Source organism: Meleagris gallopavo, chromosome 1 (assembly GCF_000146605.3).
Source record: "Meleagris gallopavo isolate NT-WF06-2002-E0010 breed Aviagen turkey brand Nicholas breeding stock chromosome 1, Turkey_5.1, whole genome shotgun sequence".
NCBI classification, from domain to species: domain Eukaryota; kingdom Metazoa; phylum Chordata; class Aves; order Galliformes; family Phasianidae; genus Meleagris; species Meleagris gallopavo.
The window spans coordinates 130,057,579-130,077,567 of record NC_015011.2 but is presented as its reverse complement, the minus strand read 5'-3'; the positions used below and the strand labels follow the sequence as shown (position 1 = coordinate 130,077,567).

General features: G+C 40.7%; 1 protein-coding gene across 1 annotated transcript in view; it reads right to left on the bottom strand.

Annotated features, from left to right (window-relative positions):
- Window positions 1-19,989, bottom strand: part of MAP4K4 (mitogen-activated protein kinase kinase kinase kinase 4) — a gene marked incomplete at its 5' end in the record, with an annotated part of 151,266 nt that overhangs the window by 23,578 nt on the left and 107,699 nt on the right. Inside the window, 10 exons of the mRNA XM_019623156.2 lie at window positions 1,046-1,166; window positions 1,678-1,853; window positions 3,053-3,150; window positions 3,821-3,972; window positions 4,894-5,000; window positions 5,906-6,136; window positions 8,117-8,278; window positions 11,630-11,860; window positions 12,555-12,641; window positions 14,752-14,913. Coding sequence (XP_019478701.2) covers window positions 1,046-1,166; window positions 1,678-1,853; window positions 3,053-3,150; window positions 3,821-3,972; window positions 4,894-5,000; window positions 5,906-6,136; window positions 8,117-8,278; window positions 11,630-11,860; window positions 12,555-12,641; window positions 14,752-14,913 — 1,527 coding nt within the window. The remainder of the gene's footprint in view (window positions 1-1,045; window positions 1,167-1,677; window positions 1,854-3,052; window positions 3,151-3,820; window positions 3,973-4,893; window positions 5,001-5,905; window positions 6,137-8,116; window positions 8,279-11,629; window positions 11,861-12,554; window positions 12,642-14,751; window positions 14,914-19,989) is intronic.

Sequence of the window (19,989 nt, the reverse complement as noted above, 5' to 3'; positions counted from 1 at the left end):
TTTAAATAAGCTGACAATCTATGCCTTGACGTCAGGACTGAAGGGGAAAGTGGGCAGCATTACTTCAATTCTGATAATTCCCACCTTTTCTGGCACCAGAAGCTTAGTTCGTGTGGTGGACTTACACAGGCAGTTCTAGAAATTAATGTGAAAGGAACTGCGCTGGTAAGTATTCCACCAGAATGCAGACAAGCACATTTTGGGGGGTGAGGGAGGATTTCTTCCTCCTCCTATTGTTTTGTTTAAAACTAACTTAAATCCTACAGAAATATGAAAATTGACCATTTGGTGAATGCCTTTACCTAACTATTTAAAACAATAAGCATGAAATCTTAATTTTCAAATCAGAGGGATCAATGGGGAAATTGGCATTCAATTGTGAAATTCAGAAAATGTGATTATTGGAGAAACTCCTATAAGCTAACACACTCATTAACATTAGCTCATTTAAAAGCAGGGAATTGTTATCTTTCACAGGCACACGAATGCAACAGTTTCACAATTAAAAGCAACACCACAGCGCTCTAGCTCTGTCCACACTCTATGCTTCACCATCTTCTTGCTTCTCCATTCCCCCACATGAATTTGTGTGTGTGAGTGTGTGTGCTATCTGGGTGGTCTGTGTGCCCTCAACTACAGAAGAATTTTTTACAGCCCTGTATACTTCCCCTCCAGCCACCCTCCCAGCCCCACTCCTGAGAGTCACATTTGCCTCTATGGTAAAACTAAACTAAACTAAGTTTCTTGTTCCAGGTACCAGCTCCACACACCTGCAGCTTTTCTACCATTCTCTCCCAAAGACTTTGAGGTACTCTACATGGTGCTGCCATGGGTGTCACTGGAAAGCATGCAAAACAGAGGCAAAGGGTGAAGGGCTACTCTCCTCTTTGCATGCATCAAACACCTTGCTCATCTGAAATTCACTAGAGCTGTGCCTTGATAATACGAACAACGAATATAATGTAGAAACAGCATGGGTGAATGAGCGAGTGGGTTAATGAGCACAGAAAAGGTGCAACACTGCACAGAGAAGGAAAAGCAATACCTGTCGGACAATTAAGGTGCCCTCCTTAGAAGGAGTCAAGGCAGGTTCACTCTCCACATCATCATGGACAATCATAGTTTTTACAGACTCTGTTTCACCATTGCTCAAGTTCAGTGTTGACCTATTTGCCAGATAAAAAATAATCAGGATGAGATAAGAGTATTTGTGTCCTAACTTCCACTCTCCACACCAAGGTACAGTCAAAATTAAATTTGAGATTGTGACCAGAGTGGAATATTTACATAACCTGCCTACAAAAGCTTCTCTCAAAAAAAAAGTTAGAAATTTGTTAAACACTGCTGAAACTACAAATCCAAACAGAGAAGAGGGAAAGGATATAATTTACACGTAGAAGCGCAGTCCAGCCTACTTCACTGTGGGCCCACGGCACTTTCTTGAGGAGCTGCAAAACTGATTTCCCACTTAAAGAAATGACTTAAAGAGACTTATCTGTTAACTTGGTTCCTAAATGCCCAGCTTGATTTTGAAAAGATTTTTGGAATTTGAGTGCACAAGGCTGCTATGCCTTCCTTGTTCATAGGTTGCTGTAAGCTGACAGAACTAACACACAAGCCAAAATGTCCAACATTCTTTTCCTAAGAGGAAAAACAGAAGCAAAACACAAAACTAACACTGCTCGGACATCATCTGGTCCAGAAGTAGATTCATCTGCTCCTTCTTGTTCCATATCATCATCTTCTTCATCTGTCGTCCCTGACTCCTCACTTGAGGACGAATAATCTGTCACTTTATGCGGAGGTCGCACATCTTCTACTGCTCGCAGCTCCTTTGCCAATGCAGTTAAATCCTGATGGGAAAAGAAGGAAAAAACTGTGTTGCAGTCAACAGAGAAGAGTTTGCAAGGCAGTCTCAATGAATTAGTGCCGAAGTTCACTCACTTGTCCACTGCTGTGTTTCCGTGCCAGTACTGTTTCCTTTGATTCAAGTCTAAACTATTTTGAATATGACTTCAGTTTATTCTACTATGTCGTATGAAAGACTTACATAAGCATCCAGATCTACTTTGACTCAACGGTTGACTGCTGCAGTTCATTTTTAACTTTGCAGGTTAATAGCATCCACCACAAGATACTCTTGGCAGCGAGACAGCAGAAGGAGTTTAAGAGTTACTGAGCCACCCAAGGCACAGTGTATTTGGCCAGTTGGACAGAGCTGATCACCTTTAAACCTTTTCACTCATGTCCAGGTTCATGGATCTGCTCTAAGTTCACCTGAGCAGTCAGATTCTTTAGCGCTAACTCAGTCACACACAGCTGTATAGGACATAAGCAGCTTTTCTGTCAGGAGCTTGGGGTGTGGATAAAACAGGTTTGCAGACAGTGCAAGCTGCTCTTAATTGTGTAGCTATGATTTATTTAGATTAATACGGTTTATGGCAAATACTTCACATATTACACACCAGAAGTGAAGGACCAACCTCTATGTTTCTTTAAACGAGCAGCTCTAACTGAGAGATGTGGGTGCTAGTGCAGAATCATGACAGTAAGTGAAAGAAGTTGTAGGGAAAGCTGGAATTACTGCAAAAACCTCCTGTGAACCCCAGCACACGTAGAACTGCAATTAACCGTAGCAGCCAACCAGATGAAGGAAACATCAGAAAATTTTCAGAGGAAATAGCAACATTTTAAGGTCTTACCACTTCTCCCTGCACCATTCAGCACAGCATTGGTACATTCAGGTCAAATGCATTATCATTGGTCCAGTCACAGCAAGGAAAACAAAGATTGAAAGAAAGAGAATGTGAAGATTAGGAAGGAAGCAGATGAGAGAGCAGAAATAAATTCCCAAGGAAGAACAAATTCTATTGTTTAAGGGATGTATAAAGGCAATTACATAGCCAAGAACTTACTGCCAGGCCCACAGGCATACAAACTCCTTCAGCTGAAGCTGAAGTTTGCCCTTGATGACACCATGAATGGAAGTTCACAGTATTTTGGGGGACTACTTAAGTGTGAGGGAGGACAGGATAAAGTAGATGCAACTTACAGCAGGCTTGATAGGTCTGAAGACCTCCTTCTTCTCTTCAGGCTTTTTAGGTGCACTTTCATGACGCTGTGATGGTGAACCCTCTGATTTGGATGATGCTGTATGTTCCAAGAAGAAAAACAGAAACAGGGGTTTCACCAGGAAGGTAAAATATGTTTTCTTATCCCACTTCAGAGAGAAGAAGAGAGGTGAGAAAGCTATCAAGGCAGTGTGTGACAGCAATACATCAGTTTCACTGGTTCATTATTACATTTTCTCTGAAGAACTATACAAAAAATTCTTCCTAAACTCTGATCTCTATAGGTGCAGTTGACCTATAACTGTAAATTGTCGCACAATTGTGAATCAAAGTAGTTACAGATAGCATCTCATTTGCACAAGGAATTGGGTTTGCAGGTGATTGGATCTGCATAATTTGACTGAAGCCACAAGCTGAATAACGTGGATCGGCATCTAATGTGCCTCTATCTGAGATCCATCCCTAGAGGACTGGACCAATTCAACAGACACCAAGGTGAGAGACAACATGCATCATGAGATGTAGGAGTGAATGAATATGGAAAGTGTTTCATTGTTCCCTGATATATTTTTATTGTCTATCTTTCCCAAGCAGGCATGCAAACAAGGGGGGGTTTGAAAACTAAGTTATCTCCAGTACTGTAAGTTCAAAGGCCTTTCCCAGTGATGGCTACAATCCTTCATTACTGAGTGTTACATGGCTCAGTAAGTTTAAAAACCCTATGTTCTGGTAGGGGAGGAAGGACTTACATCTCATCCGGAACCGCTCGCCAGACCCACTCTGAGAGCCAGGGTGGGAACCAGGCTGGGAGCCAGAGTTGCTTGAACCTGAAGAACTGCCACTGCCTGGTCTTGGTACGAGCTTTTCCACCCTTTCCCACAGCAGGCGAGGCTCTATATTGCTGTATCAGAGGAGTGAAAAAAGCCTTGGTCATGCACTTCAGATTTCTGTTTCTAAACTCAAACTTCATTCTTCCTCAGTGTTCTGCTAATAATTGATCTATAAGAACACCTCACACTGAGCTGAGAGTCTTAATGACAGTTCACAACACAAGCAATGGCTCCCTCTGAAACACCTATTATCTCATTTGAGATGGCCCAAAGCAAAATATTTAGGTAGGTATAAGGTTTCATTTTATTAGGAATTCCCTTCCTGTCATTCTTACATATCTAACCCAAAGCAACTGGATCTCTCAGGCTGGATGCAACAGGTTTTAAATTGGCTCAGAAGAGACCTGGCCACCCAAGCAGAAGCCAGAAAGCTGGAAATTCCTGTCCCTCTTGGAATACCCTCACCCCTTTCCAGCAAACAAGTTTTGCTTTGCTGAGATTTAGAAGCAATCCCTTTCTCCTCCCTCCTGACCTCCAATGTTCTATGTTACAGCTTACGGTTGCGTCTGCCTCCCTTCAAGTCTGATTCTGGCTGACAGGTTGGAAAGTTTCTCAGATCTCTTCAGTTTAGATCTTACAAATACTACTGCTGCCAGCAATCCCCACAGTAACTCAAGATGACCTGTTGCTCCAGAAGGCATGATATTCATGAATAGACACATTTTTGCAGTAACATTAAGGATACTTCAAAATTGTTGCAAAAGTCATGGGCAGGCAACTCAAAGAAGGAGAGGCAAGAGGAAATTTAGCCAGTGTTTGTTGGCACATGTGGAATACCAAGGGAAATTAATATTAATCATTACTGACTGGTAATGGTGAAAAACTGAAAACTTTCTTCTTTTCACATCCAGCAGAAATGCCAAAAACTGTCTGAAAAAAATTCTAGCTTCTCATAAACACAGGAAGGCATGGACATAGACAAGCTGACAAACCTCGTGGAGTTTCTTTGACCTGCTTGGTTATTTTGCTGCCCACTGCCCTGCAGTGGAGAATCACGACGGGACAGAACTGGTGATCGGGATGTTGTTCTCACAGGTACCTTGGGAGAAAAAAGTCTGAGTTAAATCCATGACAAGGAGAAAAAGAAGAGGAAGATAACATCTCTCCTGCTACAGAATATATTATGATTTTAACACCACTTAGACTATGTTCAAATTAGCATCAACAACAAAAAGCAGTAAAACAAATACCCACAAAACCAAAAGCCTTAATAGGGATGCTGTTCAGATTTTGAAGGAAACTCAAAAGTTTAATCTTAAATAGTGCTTAATAGCTACCACACAAACACATACACACCTCACTACCTTCCACTACTGAGACATTTAAAAAGAATACAGCACTTTGACTGAAGCAGGGGAGGCACAAAGCAATTTGCTGAAACAGCATGAGAATTAGGAGAATAAGCTTAGGGGAACCAAACAAATGCCCAGGAATGGATCAGCAGAAGGCAAAGACTGGTGGGGTAGCAGGAATATACTTAGAAGAAGCAAATCCCAGTGGATGGAAGGGGCTTATGGGGAGAGGAGGAGGAAATATTGAATGTTTCCTTTTTGTTCAGTTCCGTCTCAATTTCAAATATGTCTATGATTCACAGTTTGGGTTGCTACCAGATGAAGAAGAAAATTAACTCTGAGCAATAACCTCAGGGATATTTTAAATTCTTTCTGGAATACGGTAATGACTTGTTAGCTTTGCATAATCAATTGTCTCTCTCAAATAGCTGCATTCTATAAATATTCGTCAATTTTACACGAAGCTTCAATATTGTACTTCAGGTTCATTACTGTTAGCCCACTGAATGAACACCTACATGATGATCTGCCTTCTAAAATGTTGTTACCGTGGTTATGAGGGCGTGGTCTTCCCAGTGCCCAGCCTATGACATCCTTCAAAAAAAATCATCATCATCAAGAAATAGCATACATCTGTCTTTCTACTCCTTACCCTTGGAGGCACCTCGTCACTGTCTGATCTAGCCCAAGCCTTTTGGGTGGGGTCGGGTACCTCCGACTTAGAGTCAGAACTCTGATTTAGCACTTCACTGCGTGAAGGTGGATATGGGTCCTGGGAACGAAGATGGTGATGAGCAAATTTGGGAGAAGGGTCACTGAAGGAATGGGATCGCGAGACAGGGGAAACATTGTTCTTGAGAGATGCCAGATGGGACCACTGTACCTTACAAGAAAACAAAACATAAAACATTCAATGCGCTCAGAATAACTGGCTGTCCAATTAACACAGAATAAAGGCAGGTGGGGTGGGCAGAGACGAATTGTTATGGCATTAGGTAAGCGTGGGGTGGAATCAATGCACTTAAAAGCAAGGCAAGCGCCCAAAGAACGCAACAGACTGAAAATACAGCACATATGCATTTTTGTGAGATACGCTCTCCACATACACATACACTAGTGCCCAAAAGAAAAGGGGACCTAATATCTGCACCGTGAGCCTGGGGCCAAAGGCCACCCAAGACAGAAGTCATCTTTTGCTCCCCAGTCTTCAGTGGGCTTTGACCAGGTCTCACAGCAGCACTGATGGCTTGGGAAATTTGAAGTGGTTATCCAATTGAAGAAATGTACAAAATTAAAGAGGGCTATAAAGTGTGCAAACCAACAGACGTTCACGTTATCTAAAAAATTTGGAAACTAGATACAGTTCCAAACTTTTGGAGAATGACCATAACAAAAAGCCTTTATTCCTTTATAGTGGTTGCAATATATATACAAAAACATAATATGTATTGTATTATTGTATATAGTATACATATGGACAATGCATATTACACATATACCATATATGTACCATATACTGTACATATATACATATTCATAAACAAACTAAACACACACGTACACAAGCACATATTCAATTACAGATACTAAGAAGGCACAGCAGTGACTCCAGAGGTAAAAACCCTTCAGGAATTTCCTTGAAATCCACACTGACCCTCCACTCCAGCCTACTCCCTCCTTGTGCATAAACACATATTTCCAAGTTAATTTCTGAAGCCAAGAAGGAGAAAAGATCATAACTGAGGAACATGCTGCCTTTGCACCTAATAATTAATCAAAACTTCACTTTCAACTTCATTTTCAGTAGGTTGGTTGTGTGTATTTCTATATGGTTATTATTTCCTCAATTTTTATACACACAGCTGTTGAAGAGCCTGATTATTCTTAATGTGAGTGGAAGGCCAGACTTTAAAAGTAACTGGCACACAGAGCATGAAAATACAAGTGCAGTACTTTGAAATAATCATAGAGGTTTGAATAAAAGCCAGGAATTAATGAGTCAGAGATGAAGTTCCGTCCTGATTTCTCCCACTCTCTCGTCTGCTCAAATTCTCCTGTCACCCAAAAGAGCTGCAATGCCTAGTCACAATCAGGAACAGGTTTAGCTTGCACTGTCATCAACTGACTTATCTGGGAGAAAGAAATTCTGCATGGAAACAGACAAGCTTAATATAGAACCATACTTTTAATTTAGCATATCTCAATTGCTCCAAACTTATAAATAACCTATAGGTTTTAGACCAGATTATTTTTAAATTTATACCGTAATTCCTATGAGATATAGCTACCAAGTTCTGGAGGTTTTCATTATCAAACAACAGAATGATGGCAAACACATAGCTCAGTGGTTTCAACCTCTTTTTGATTTTCCAGGGGTGGTAACAGAGCTTTATTTAGCAAGTATAAGCCTACTGACTTTTCTTAGTCATGTTTTGTGGATTTCTTTGAAGCAATGCTTATTCTGTTAAAAACAACATCTGTTTTTTTTTTCCAAAGAGTTTAGAAGACTAAATCAGCTCACTTCTTTCCTGAACATTCTTTTTGATAGCCAATATTTTGCACAGATCAAATTCTGAATTGTAGAAGTGTTTTGCAACTGTGACCAGTATTTAGCCTACCATTGTCCTCTTAAACAGATAACAATAGAATAACAGTTCTCTTTAAAAACAAAACAGAAATCTACCCGTTTATCAAAACAATAAGCAAAAACATACAAAGTCAATCTACTAAATAAGCTATTTTGCATAAGAGTGTTACTCTTTACATAAGACTTTCTATGTGCCAAGATCTGAAAAAATGAAGGAAACATGTTAGGACTTCTTGCACTTCCTTCAGGCTCACCAATATTTTCCTGGGCACTTACTTGGGGCTCCATTGGCCTCTGCAGGGCAGGCTGAGCAGGTTCTGAGTTTCCATTGGAAAAGGACTCTGATCTTGAAGGCACTGGTGGCTCCAACACTTTGCCCATCTGCTTAGACTGTGCTTCAGGGGAGCCTTGATTAGTTTTTCTAAATCTCTCCTCCACCTAAGAAAAAAAAACAAAACAGGCTGTATCAGGAGTCAATAAAACCAATTGCAGTAGAAATAAGAAGGTGTCTACCCCTCTTCTTTTGCCATAAAGAAACAAAATATAGTTGAGGCTTGGAGGTTTGGCAGGGTTTTCATCCCTGCAGGTTTCACCAGCAATGTAAAACATACAGTGAAGTGCATCAAAATGGCAAGTATGCCAACATGGGAAATACGTACAGCAGTATTACAGAGTTTACAGCAGGCAGTATGCTGTGAAGTTATAGGAAAGACTATCATGGTGCTTCCTTCTGCCTAGACTACTTAGCACTCATCAGCAGACATAGACAGCAAAAGGGATAGGTGAAAACAGAAACAACTTTACAATTTAAAAGTAGCTTTCCCATTGTTATCTCTTATTGTAAGTAGAAACTCCACTAAACTAAAGGGAAGTATGTTATTCAGTTATATGCTTTCCTCTGCATGTCTCTTCAGCAATGTAAGAAGTGATGGCAAGGATATGCTTCTCTATCTGGTAATACTTGAGGCAGTTCAGCTTTAGGTATGAAGCTGTAGGACTACTCAACCTTTCTCTCATCAGATGGTCCTGAAACAACATCAAAAAGCTGCACTCTGACCTCAGACTGCAGAGAACAGCCCCTGCAACTTATTTCTGGTTCTCAGAGACATGTAGAAGTGACTGTATGCTAACCCAGAGTTTTTCGAAGGGAAGACTCTATCAGAAAGTGCTCAGCCCTCAAAAGAATATCAAGTAACCTTCCCATGCAGAAATGTCACCTCTTTAAAGTCTGTGGCATTGAAAACAAAGAGAGCAGTATGGAGGGAAAGAGATAGATGGAGGCTACAGGCAGAAATGAAATATCCTCCCCATTTCCTACAACGAGCCCACTGCTGGAATCACAGCAGTGTGTGCTGTGCTTTGCAGTCAGAGGAGTTGCCACTGAGGAACACTATACTCCCAGCACTTTACCAAGTGTTAAAGAACAAACTGGAAGCTGGGGCTGATTTTCTTTGCTGAGATGCTGCTCATATGGTCAGCTTTCATCCTTGTGCCCAGAGCATGAAACCATTATTGAGGTGTAGCTTCCTAATTGCTCCTTAACAATGTTGGCATGATGAAACTATTTCTATATCTGTGTTGGAAGATAGATGGGAGTCTCCAAGACTCCTTAGCAAGGCTGCTTTACAAACCTAACCTGCCTCTGCTTTCCAAAATTTGAGGACAGTAACAGTTTGCCTGTGGGAGCAACCATACAAGCTTCTGCCAAGTCCACACAAAATACACCATGTCTTGAGAAATACAGCAATAACAAAGACAAGTATCTTCACCATACAATCATTTTCAATATCATGTCAGTCTCACAGGCCAAACTCCTCTTATCAGACTCCTTATGAATAGAAAAAGGAAAAGCCCCAAGCCTTTATGTCTGAAGGAACAGGCTTTCATGTCTCTAGCTGTAAATGACAGGAGGTTTCCTCCACAAAGAACACAAACGGCACAAGCTGCGTGTCCTTAAAGACTGGCAAGGCATGGGAAAGAGACAGTTCATCCCTGGATAGAAGTAATCCCTGTTGTAGTCATCTGACTGTCTGGACCAGAAAATGGTATTAAGTTTCATTTCTTGCTCTAAGCCTCCTTCTGTTTCCTAGAGCCAAATTTAGAAATCATTTTCCTTATATACTCATTGGAGCTAGAATAAGGAAAAAAAAGCCCAGATCATCATTAGCCTTTGCCAGAATTGGAAAGTTAGCCCACACTGGATTATCATCTTGATAGTCAACGTCTCAGTGGACGAAGACTTTCTCTGGACTGAAGTTTTTGTGAAAGTATGAGGCACAGAATACTTGCTCCAAGTCACTAATTCATGTCAAAAATTACATCAGCTGATGCTTGATTTTAAGACTAACTGGCGTCGCTCTCACTGCCAGACAAAGAGATACTATGGCTATACTTCTATTGCACTTTTTAAAAGAGAATATTACATGGCGATCTCCAAGAAAATCTAACTACTAACACATTTTTGCTTTGCCTTCACTTTATTCCTTCTACCTAGCACAATCATAATAGGAAAAGATTACATTAAAAGAGTCGCAGTTCTGTTAAAGGACTTTGAATCTTTAGGAGTTTTTCTCCTTTTCAACTCTGAAAGGAAAAAGGGAGAGGAAGAATGGAGATGTTTCCCTCCCTCTGGCGGGACAGGAGTGCTGGACTGGCAGTACACTTTCACCAAGGCAGGCCAGGAATGCACACCAGGAAAAGAGGGCGGGTTCTACACCTGCACCACAACATGCTGGACAAGTCTGAACCTTTTCCTGGAGAAATACACATACCAAATATTTCAGCCAAGAACAGATGAGATAGCAGAGTGTGGTTTATGAAGAACTTGGACAATAGTATCTCTCAGAAAACGAGGTTTTGCTCATCAAGTCCCAACAGCAATACTTCAAAGGCAGTGAAATACTAGTGGACATAGGTGGACTGAAAGCTATTCTATGTTTAACAACCACAAAGATTTTTTTTTTGTTCTTGTTCCAAAATGTATTTACCTCATTCCCACACACTGGTGATGAATGCCATTATGAGTTTTGACCAGCACTGCCCAATCTATTGGCTTGCAAGCAGCATAATGTTCAAGAGAAACACAAGAAAAGGACTGCTGAAGAAGCCAAGTACGCATCAAAGAGTTAGCTGCTTGCTTAGCAACGTTAACCATGGACCAGTGAATTCAGGGAACCATTCACTGAAACAAACAGAACTCTGATGATTTCAGATGGACTTGTGAGTGCTTGAAGTTCAAGAAGGCAGCACCACAGAGTGTCATAAAAGCAAGCTGTGAACTCAGCAGGTAATATGTAACACATCAGAAATGAAATCAACTCAATTCAGGTTTGTATTTATCTGAAGCAAGTTTCCAAGAGCACTGGCTAAAGCATCTACAGGTGCTGTGTGCAACCATCCCTCACAGATTTGTGTTTTCCAATTTCCTCCAAATTTCCAGTTCTCAGTACCTGCCAGCAACACAGTCTGACAAATGCACTAGTACTTCCTGTGAAGACATCTGATAAAGTCCAGATGAGATTACCTCCCTGACTGGATGATTCCAGTAGCAGGTATCCCTCAGTTTGCAGCATTTCAGAAATTCTTTCAACCTAAAAACTGTCACTTACAATGACAGCAGAAGTATTCAGAAATATTCCTTGGGTTGGACCAACATTCAAAAACATCCTTCCCCTCAATCACAACACTTTGGTCTCCAACCATACTGCAGCAGAGCTACAACTACCACGATGCCAACAGGTGGGGGATGGGGGAGCAAGAAGCATATTCCTGTCCATGAGCAGGACTTACCTCACGCGCTCTTTCAGCAGGCTCATAGTGGGATTTTGGCTCAGGGGTATGATAGCTTTGTTTATTTCTTTCCTGCTGCTGCTGCTGTTGCTGCTGCTGTTGCTGCTGCTGCTGCTGCTGCTGCCGCCTGTGATCATGCTGCAGTGACAGGAGGTAGGCTTGCTCCTGCTGCAACTGGCGCTGGAGCCGCTCTGCCTGTCGATGCTCCTCCATCTCTCGCCATCTGTATTCCTTTGAGAGAATGTGTGAGTAATTCAAGACATGGCATGGAATATATGGCAGACATGTCCCTATCCATCCCATTAAAAATGCACATTTTTGGTTGCTGTTGCTTTGTTTTTTTTTTATTTATTTCATTGTTAAAGTGTAACCAAAAGCTAAGTTGGATCAATATGACATGCGTCTCATGGAAACAGACGAGCTTAATGTAGAACCACACTTTTAATTTAGGGAAAGTTGAGAGCATACTGCTAAGCTTCATGTGATTGGAGAATTATGTCAAAACTGATTTTTATTAAAAGAAAAAAGAACAAAGTTATTTATACTAGATTCAGTGTAAGTTCATAAAACAATGATTTAGAACAACACTAGGCCATTGTATCCTGGGGTGGATTTACATATCATGTGTGCTTTTGATCTGCAACACAAGCACTCTAGTTCTTCAAGGTCTGTTCAGAAACTCGACCGCCAAACCAGAACTGTTCCACTTTAACATAAAGCCTCCTCTTACAGCCCCGAAAGCAGTGTGACCACACAGCACTTCTCATATGTGCCTGTCAGCCCACGACGCTAGCATAAATGGCCTTTTAATCAAGCTCCTTTGTTGTCATACTGTCAGTGCAGCTGTGCCCGACTGAGGGAAGCCTAGGACTGGCCAGATAAATGGATCCTATAGCTACTGAACAAAACAGATACAGTGCTTTACCAGTAACATGGCCTGCTCCTGGAGCAGCTGCTGCTGTAGAATTTCCAAGTGCCGCTGCTCCTCTTCTAGCTGTCGCCTGATATACTCCTGTCACATAGAAATTACCCAGCAATGAATTTATTCAAAAGGAATGCATCAGAACCCCCTGGGTGGCACACCGCACGCTACTTCCCCAGTTCAGCTTTAACGAGAAATGCACTTCAGGGTGGATTAGTGCCTGCAGAAGAATTTAGGAAGCCCTGTCTCCTGAGCATCATATTTTGGCCCCTTCCATTCCAAAATTTGGACACCTGCAAATGTTGCCGGCATGAGCCAGAGCTCATTTACATATTTTGGAAGTGATTTCAAGAAGCAGCACAATGCACTTGAAGGTTTTGGTAAAGTTAAAACATAGCAAGTCTGACTCAACACAGCCAACACAAAGTCACATGCAAGTTGTATTAAACATTAGTTTGTTGCACTGGTGCGATGAACTGTTAGCAACAGCTAGAGCCAGGCTTAGTATGGGCAGAGCTGGTGCAAGCTCCCCACAAAGGGGCTCTGCCAAATGCAGTTCAGCCCTGCCCTGCCTTCTCCCCTGCCGCCCTCACCAGAAGCTTCTCCTGAGCAGACGCTGCCAGCCTTGCTGAATTATGCGATGAGTTATGACACAAACAAACATCCACCAGGAAACAGATATTAGACCAAACTCGCTCGCTCTTGCGATCTAGCCGTCTGTTCGCCTGCAGCCTTCACAGCTCAAGACGTTTACCTGTAGCTTTGCCTGACCCCCCTACAACAACTCAAAGTCTGAAGCACCAAACCCAAGCTGGTAACATCCTATCATGCAATTAATGGAAGTACGTAACACGTGCATGCGCACACACACACACAAGCACGCGCACACGCACGCAAGCACGCATACGTTTACAGTGTATGCATAAAGAAATTAATGGTTCAGTGATACAGTGATGGGAGCTATAGAAAGTCTTGCAACAGACTTGATGACGTCCACTATATTGTCATTACGCACACTGGCTGAGCCGTCGTTTAGGGGAACAAAAACTCTAAGAGGGGACACGTCTTCTCTCTTTTAAATAAAAAATAATTTGTAGTCGTTTGACCGCATCAATTAACCATTCGTCATTATTGGCACTGTGCGTAATTTGCATTTCAACAGTTTAAAAAGCAGCTGGGGGAATACCCGGTGTCTGCCCAAAAGCAAATTGCTGTGTTGTAATTAAAGATTTTCCATATTTATATTCCCATCAGTTAGTCTTCTCTTCTTTTGACTCAAAAAATCTTTGAAACATATATAAACACAATAAAATTCCCCAGTAACGTGATCATCAATGATCTCAATGACTTTATGTAAGAAAAATTAGGTATGTCAGGCCAAAACCAACACTCCTGAAGGTAATAGGAAATTTACAAATCAGCCTCTAGGAGAGTAATTTTGGCTTTTTATTTGAGATCACAGTAATGCAGAGTAATTATTACCTTGATTATCAACCTGATCAGAGTTTTTAAATAATTTTTAAAACATGAAGATTCCATGCATAAATTCGGCAGCTCAATTTCATATGGTTTCAAAGGTTTCTCACCTGTACTTTCAATGTATTAAGAGCACTCTGACAACTTAAGACATATTTGCTGCCTGAATTGGCATACATTATTATACTTGATTTTAAATAAAGTGAGATTGCATATTTAACTATATGAATTTTAGAAAGGAAAATCTTCTGCAGCTCAAAGGTAACACCACAAATTCAGAATATTCAAATCTTATGAAGAACCTCTGACCCATTCTGGGTGCCAGAAGTCGACAGGCAACAGAATTGCCTTTTTCTCAGAGGCCTCTTGAACATGGGGCACATCCTACAGGAACCACAGATCCAGCAAGACAAACCTATAAATGTTTTTCAGTCAGTGATGATTTTACTGATTCTGATGGTTTTTAGTCAAGTCCAGTGACATGAGCTGAATTTAGAGTAACTACCATAACAAAAGGTCTTTTTTGAGGGAATATTGAAGCTGCAACAATTTTCCATAAAGCCCTACAATTTGTGTTAATGCCTTTGCTGTCAGAGACAACCAAGATGAAAATGCCAGCATATGGCTGTTACTTGACTGTTTTAGCCTTATTACTTTTTAGAAAATAAAATTAGAATCAAGAAGAAACAAACCCATTACATTTATATCTGTATCATGGACTCACCTGCTCCCTTTCTACCCTCCTCTTTTCCTCCTCTGCTCTTCTTCTCTCTTCCTCTTCCTTACGTCTCCTCTCCATTTCTTCCAGACGTCTTTTTTCTTCCTGTTCCCTCCGCCTTTGCTCACGCTCTTGTTGCCTGCGAGCTTCCCGTTCTCTTCTTTGTTGCTACAAAAAGGGAAAAGAAACCACAAAGTTTTACTTTTGTTGTTATCAAAGAAAGAGGTGGGGTTGTTTTCTGCTTGGAAGAGAGGGATTTACCAGGACTGGCAAGCTCTGCAACTAAGTGACAAAACATTTTATGCAAGTGCTCCATCGGGAAACTAACTTAAACCTAGCACAAAACTACCTCTAAAAGCATCACTTACTCTCCTGGGCTTCTTATATAAAAAGTCACATACTATATTTTTGACATTTGTGGTGTGGAAGCTCACCTCTGCTCATCAAAACAGAGACTCACACTGAAATCTCAATCTCTGAGGAACTGTTGAACTTGAGCATAAAGAAGAGGGACAGTTTTCTGGGCTTCAACACATTACCTAGTTGTTTCCAGCAGGAAATGATCAGCCTCACTGAATCAGCTAAAAGTCAAACGAGAACCAGCTGAGCTTTTGGTAAGCAGCTTCTCTTTCAAAGACTAGCTCATGGTCTGCTAAGAATCTGGTGGTGTTGGGTCAACAATCAAACTCAATCTAATGTACTGCCCAAAACTTTGCCCAACAGAGAATGAAGGCTGACCAACAGCATCTCAGCCCCTCCCAAAACATCAAAAGCACCTATATGCAGAAGACATAAAAGAGCTGAGTTAAGCTTTTATGCTTCCACAGATAAGCTTCCACACATGACCCAAATCCAAACTGGTGCCCGTAAGTCCGCTCAAGTCTAAAAAGAAATTGGAAAACAGCTCTAAAAAGCACGAACCAACTCACTTACGTCCAGATACAACCACGTATTACATTCAGAGAAGACATTTTAAATGCCCATACAGTCGTGACCAACTCTTTCAGCACTTCTGCAGAAGCATACAGTTTGTCCACCTACCTCAAAATCCCAGGCAGCCTCCCACAACTGCCTGAGTGTCAAAAAGACCCAGCTGTCTCCTGTTCAACTATTTATCTACTTTTTCTTTTATTACAGATTTCTACAATATGCTAAAATGCAGAGAATACATTTGAACAACAAAAAATAAGCATACTCAAATTTAATCCCAAGTCCAGCAGTAAAACTCTAAGCCCATTGGTTATTGCTTTTTACATTCAGATTAATACAATCACTACCTTTTTTGTTGATGCAAAGCTGCCACAGATTTACCAGTTTAGGGCACTCCACACAGTCTTGCAAGAATGCTCTGATTAAGATTTTGGAGAGGTTCATAAATCCATCGTTATGGGTGCATTTTTCACTGAAAGTGCTTTGCTCACTGAATGAGCAAAGGTCAAACTACACTCCTTGGGTTACTTCATGGAATTGGGATGAGCTTTCTCTACTCGCTATGTTACCTTACATGCCTATGAAACAGTTGAAAGTCCAACAGCTTTTTTGCCTTTTGGAATCAACGCTGACACAACTCAGGCATGTTAAGAATTGGTAATAAAAAAAATGGGCTACATTATGATTCTCTTTAACTACATTGGAAAACATACAATTTTCTTGAAGACTACTCTTTAAATATACTTTTCTCTACTATGACCCCTTTCTTCCTTGCCCAAAAGGACGTCCTAAGTTCACTACCACCTCTCTATGCCATGAAGGACAAGTTTCCCTCTCTCCCCGTTCTTCTCAGAAACATAGCTTCTGTGCTCTCCTAACTAAACACATCTACCAGTCTTTCCTCTCTTGTTTAAGGAAGCTCTCTTCAATGAAAATAGATACAGAAATAGTTGGAGTGCTGCAAGGCAGCTGTCAAACACAGTGCACAGGTTTCACTGCTCCCTCTCCTTCACTTCGACGTATACGCTCTTTAAAGGGATTAAACAGGCACTCTTATTTCTGAATATACACATCTGTGTCAAACAATTTCTATATTTAAGTCAATATATTCAAGTGCCTCTTGGCTAATCAAGTCTGACAGGCTCTTTGTTTAAGAAAACTAAGATACGAAGTGCAATAATTCTGTTACCCTGCGGATGTGAGAGACAACACACTGCTGGCTGCTTAATATGCACATTTATCAACTCAAACACTTCTTAAACATATGAAGCCTGCCTGTCTAACAACACTGTGTTGACGTTGTCAAGTGGATATTCTGCAAATCTTGTGATGGCATCATTCTTGTTACAAGGAAAATGGGCAGAGTTTGAATCTTTCAGACAACACAAATTCATTGCTTCTTGAACCAACTAAGGAATAGTCAACAATAAATAAACTGAACTTACTAATATAAAAAGTTACAAATTAACTAAGAGACAGATGATTCCCCATAGCATCATGAAAACAATATTGACTGTTACAAGATTTTTAAGCAACTCTTGAACAAGACTGCTAACTTAGCAGCTGAATATTTAATATCCAGCAACTTTTTTTTTGTTTTAAAGGCAGACTTTCTGCCACTAATGTTCAATTAAGTCAACTCCCCAAAGCACAAACACGTTATTGTCTAGACAACAAAGAGCACGGGGAGATGGCATTTCAGTACATTGCTTCTGCCTTCCCATTAGAAATCCCCTCAACCCATTGCCATGCAGGTGGAAAGCAAGGACCTGGCACCACATGCATATTCACAAATACCCTACACCATCTGTTTATTCTCAGTCCCAACTGTAGGAGAAAAATTCCCCTTCCTTTGAGCACTGCCCTGTAACCTGAGCACTGGAACACTGACTGCTAACAAAGTGGAACTGACTTAATAACCACAGGGAAAGGAAATCCACAGCGACAAGCAACTCTTGGATCCGACTCTACAGTTTGTCAAAAGTAATGGCAAAGGTGGTTGGTTGCAAGTTGTCGTTGACCCATGATGCCTTCAGGAGCAGCCCTTTAGGTGACCTCCTACCATGTTTCTGTTGGCACAAGGTCACCTGACTGCCTCCAGTAATCCTTCCACAGAGATAAAGTCCTGGCCACTGAGTTCCTTTAGCTTGCCCCAAGGAAGGGAAAATCACTAAAATCTGCGGCCTGAGTTAAAAGTAGTGTCAATTCTGTTTACAGAACTTGAACTTCTGACTTTAGTAAGTGTGGTTGTAAGATGCTGTAATTTTTATCATATAGTACAGAACAGTCCTGGTGTAAAACACTGTTCTTTTACATACACAATAGGTATCAAGGAAATATCAGGATTAACTGGATGCATATATCTTCTGTAGTTGGATATGGTATTACTGACTTTCTAATCCATATCAGATGAAAATTTTATTTTCAAAAAGGTAATCAATACCCTGAAAGTAAGTACAGAAACTATTTAAAGAAATATCAGAGATGATGAAACAGAATTTTTATAGAACACATGCAATCTCAAACTTCGGCACATCATAAAACACTAGAAACACGGACAGACATAAATAAGATACAGAAAACGCAGTGTATATACTCAGGCTCTTTAGCTGGCTTTAGGGTGCATTTAGGGTAATCTCATAGCAGTACCCTTCACCTCCACGTTGGAAGACCATGTAGTTGAGTATGATTTACCAGGAGGGGGCAATGCAACTACACATGCAGTTGGTATTTACCAACAGATCTAGGACCCAGTTCATATAATGAAATGCCTAAGGTGGATATAGACCTCCTAATTTAATATTCATAGAATATTATTACACTGCCTTATTCTAATGTAAAAGCTGAGAAATGTATACGTTAATGATTTATTCCATAGAGAATTGGGCAGGCTGGTATCAGCTTAGGAAGAGAATTATTGAGACTGATAGAGGGACTTTTGCTTTGCTCACACAACAGATAAGCCAGATGTAGAACTTCTTATTCAGTACTAGCCCAAAGTGCAGGCAATTCAAATGAATTAGATATGAATAATCTCCTCATATGTAAAAGAAACAAAGCTATGGCAAAAATCACCTGCGGGTATAAGTACATTAGCATCTTAGTTCAAATCAGGAGTGCTCTTTTGAAGTGAATCATCCAATCGTCTCCTCTTACCAGGTTTTGTTTCATATTTTAAAGAGGTCTCACAGTGCCAACCACTCCTTTTGGATGAAATTAAAAGGGCAAATGTGCTCCAACCACAAGCAGGCAGGCAGTCTAGACCTCAACTAATCCAAAGCAATTCCTCTTGTCTTCAAACACTGGTAGTGAAGCCTTTGGGTCCTCAGCACTCTAATTATTGAGCTCCACAAATCTGTTTTTATTGGAGCTATATTCTAACACCCCAAGAACATTCATCTTAGGTCCTCATTACCAGGCATATAATTTCATCTGGTTATCCTGACCTGCAGAGGTCCACATAGAATGCGATTCAGAACAGCTAATTCTGAATTTGTCAAACCAGACACAGTTTTGCAAAGTATAAATTTCAGTGCCTTTTCATGTGCATCACACTGAGCACTGGTACCTCCATGCTGATGAACAGAAGCATAGACACCTGTTAGAACAGCCTAAATCAACTCAGGTTTCTTGTTTTAACCATCCAAGTACTCATATGTCATATAGCTGATATTTATGCAATGAAGCTTTATGCACATTCTAAAGTGGGGGTGAGGAGGAGGAAGAGCAATCCTCTTCTCAAAATGTTTTGAGTAATTTCCTGCACTTTGACCATGTATGATATCCACCTCCTAATATATAAATTATAAGGTCCATGCAACAATGACTTTTAAAAGTCACCTTCATGCCATTTAAAAAGCAATCTTTTCTTTCACACCGCTGAGAATTACAGTTTTTGGCAGGTATCCTAAGCGCCATTTCTGTTGCAGTCTTAGTCAAAACTGTCTAGGCTCTTTGTCAGCATTGTAAGAACAAGCCCTCGATTTTAATTTAGGAAGAGGGAGACAAGTAACTAGGCCAGAAAGATTATCTAATGCACAGAATTCTTTCCAAAGAATGTCAAACAGGTATACCAAAACATATGCTGTACACAAGCAAAAATTACAAGAAAGCAATGCTTACTAATAATATCCAAAAATTCATATAAACTCAAAGCTTCGATGCCTGATGCAATCATAACTCCCATTACCAAGCTTCTCATTGTTTACCGGCTTCATCAAACAGTGGGTGAGTTAAGGACAAAGTGACAACATTTCAGTATTTTGGCCTTCAATTGTGTCACAATACTGATGTTTATCTAAATATATGTCTACT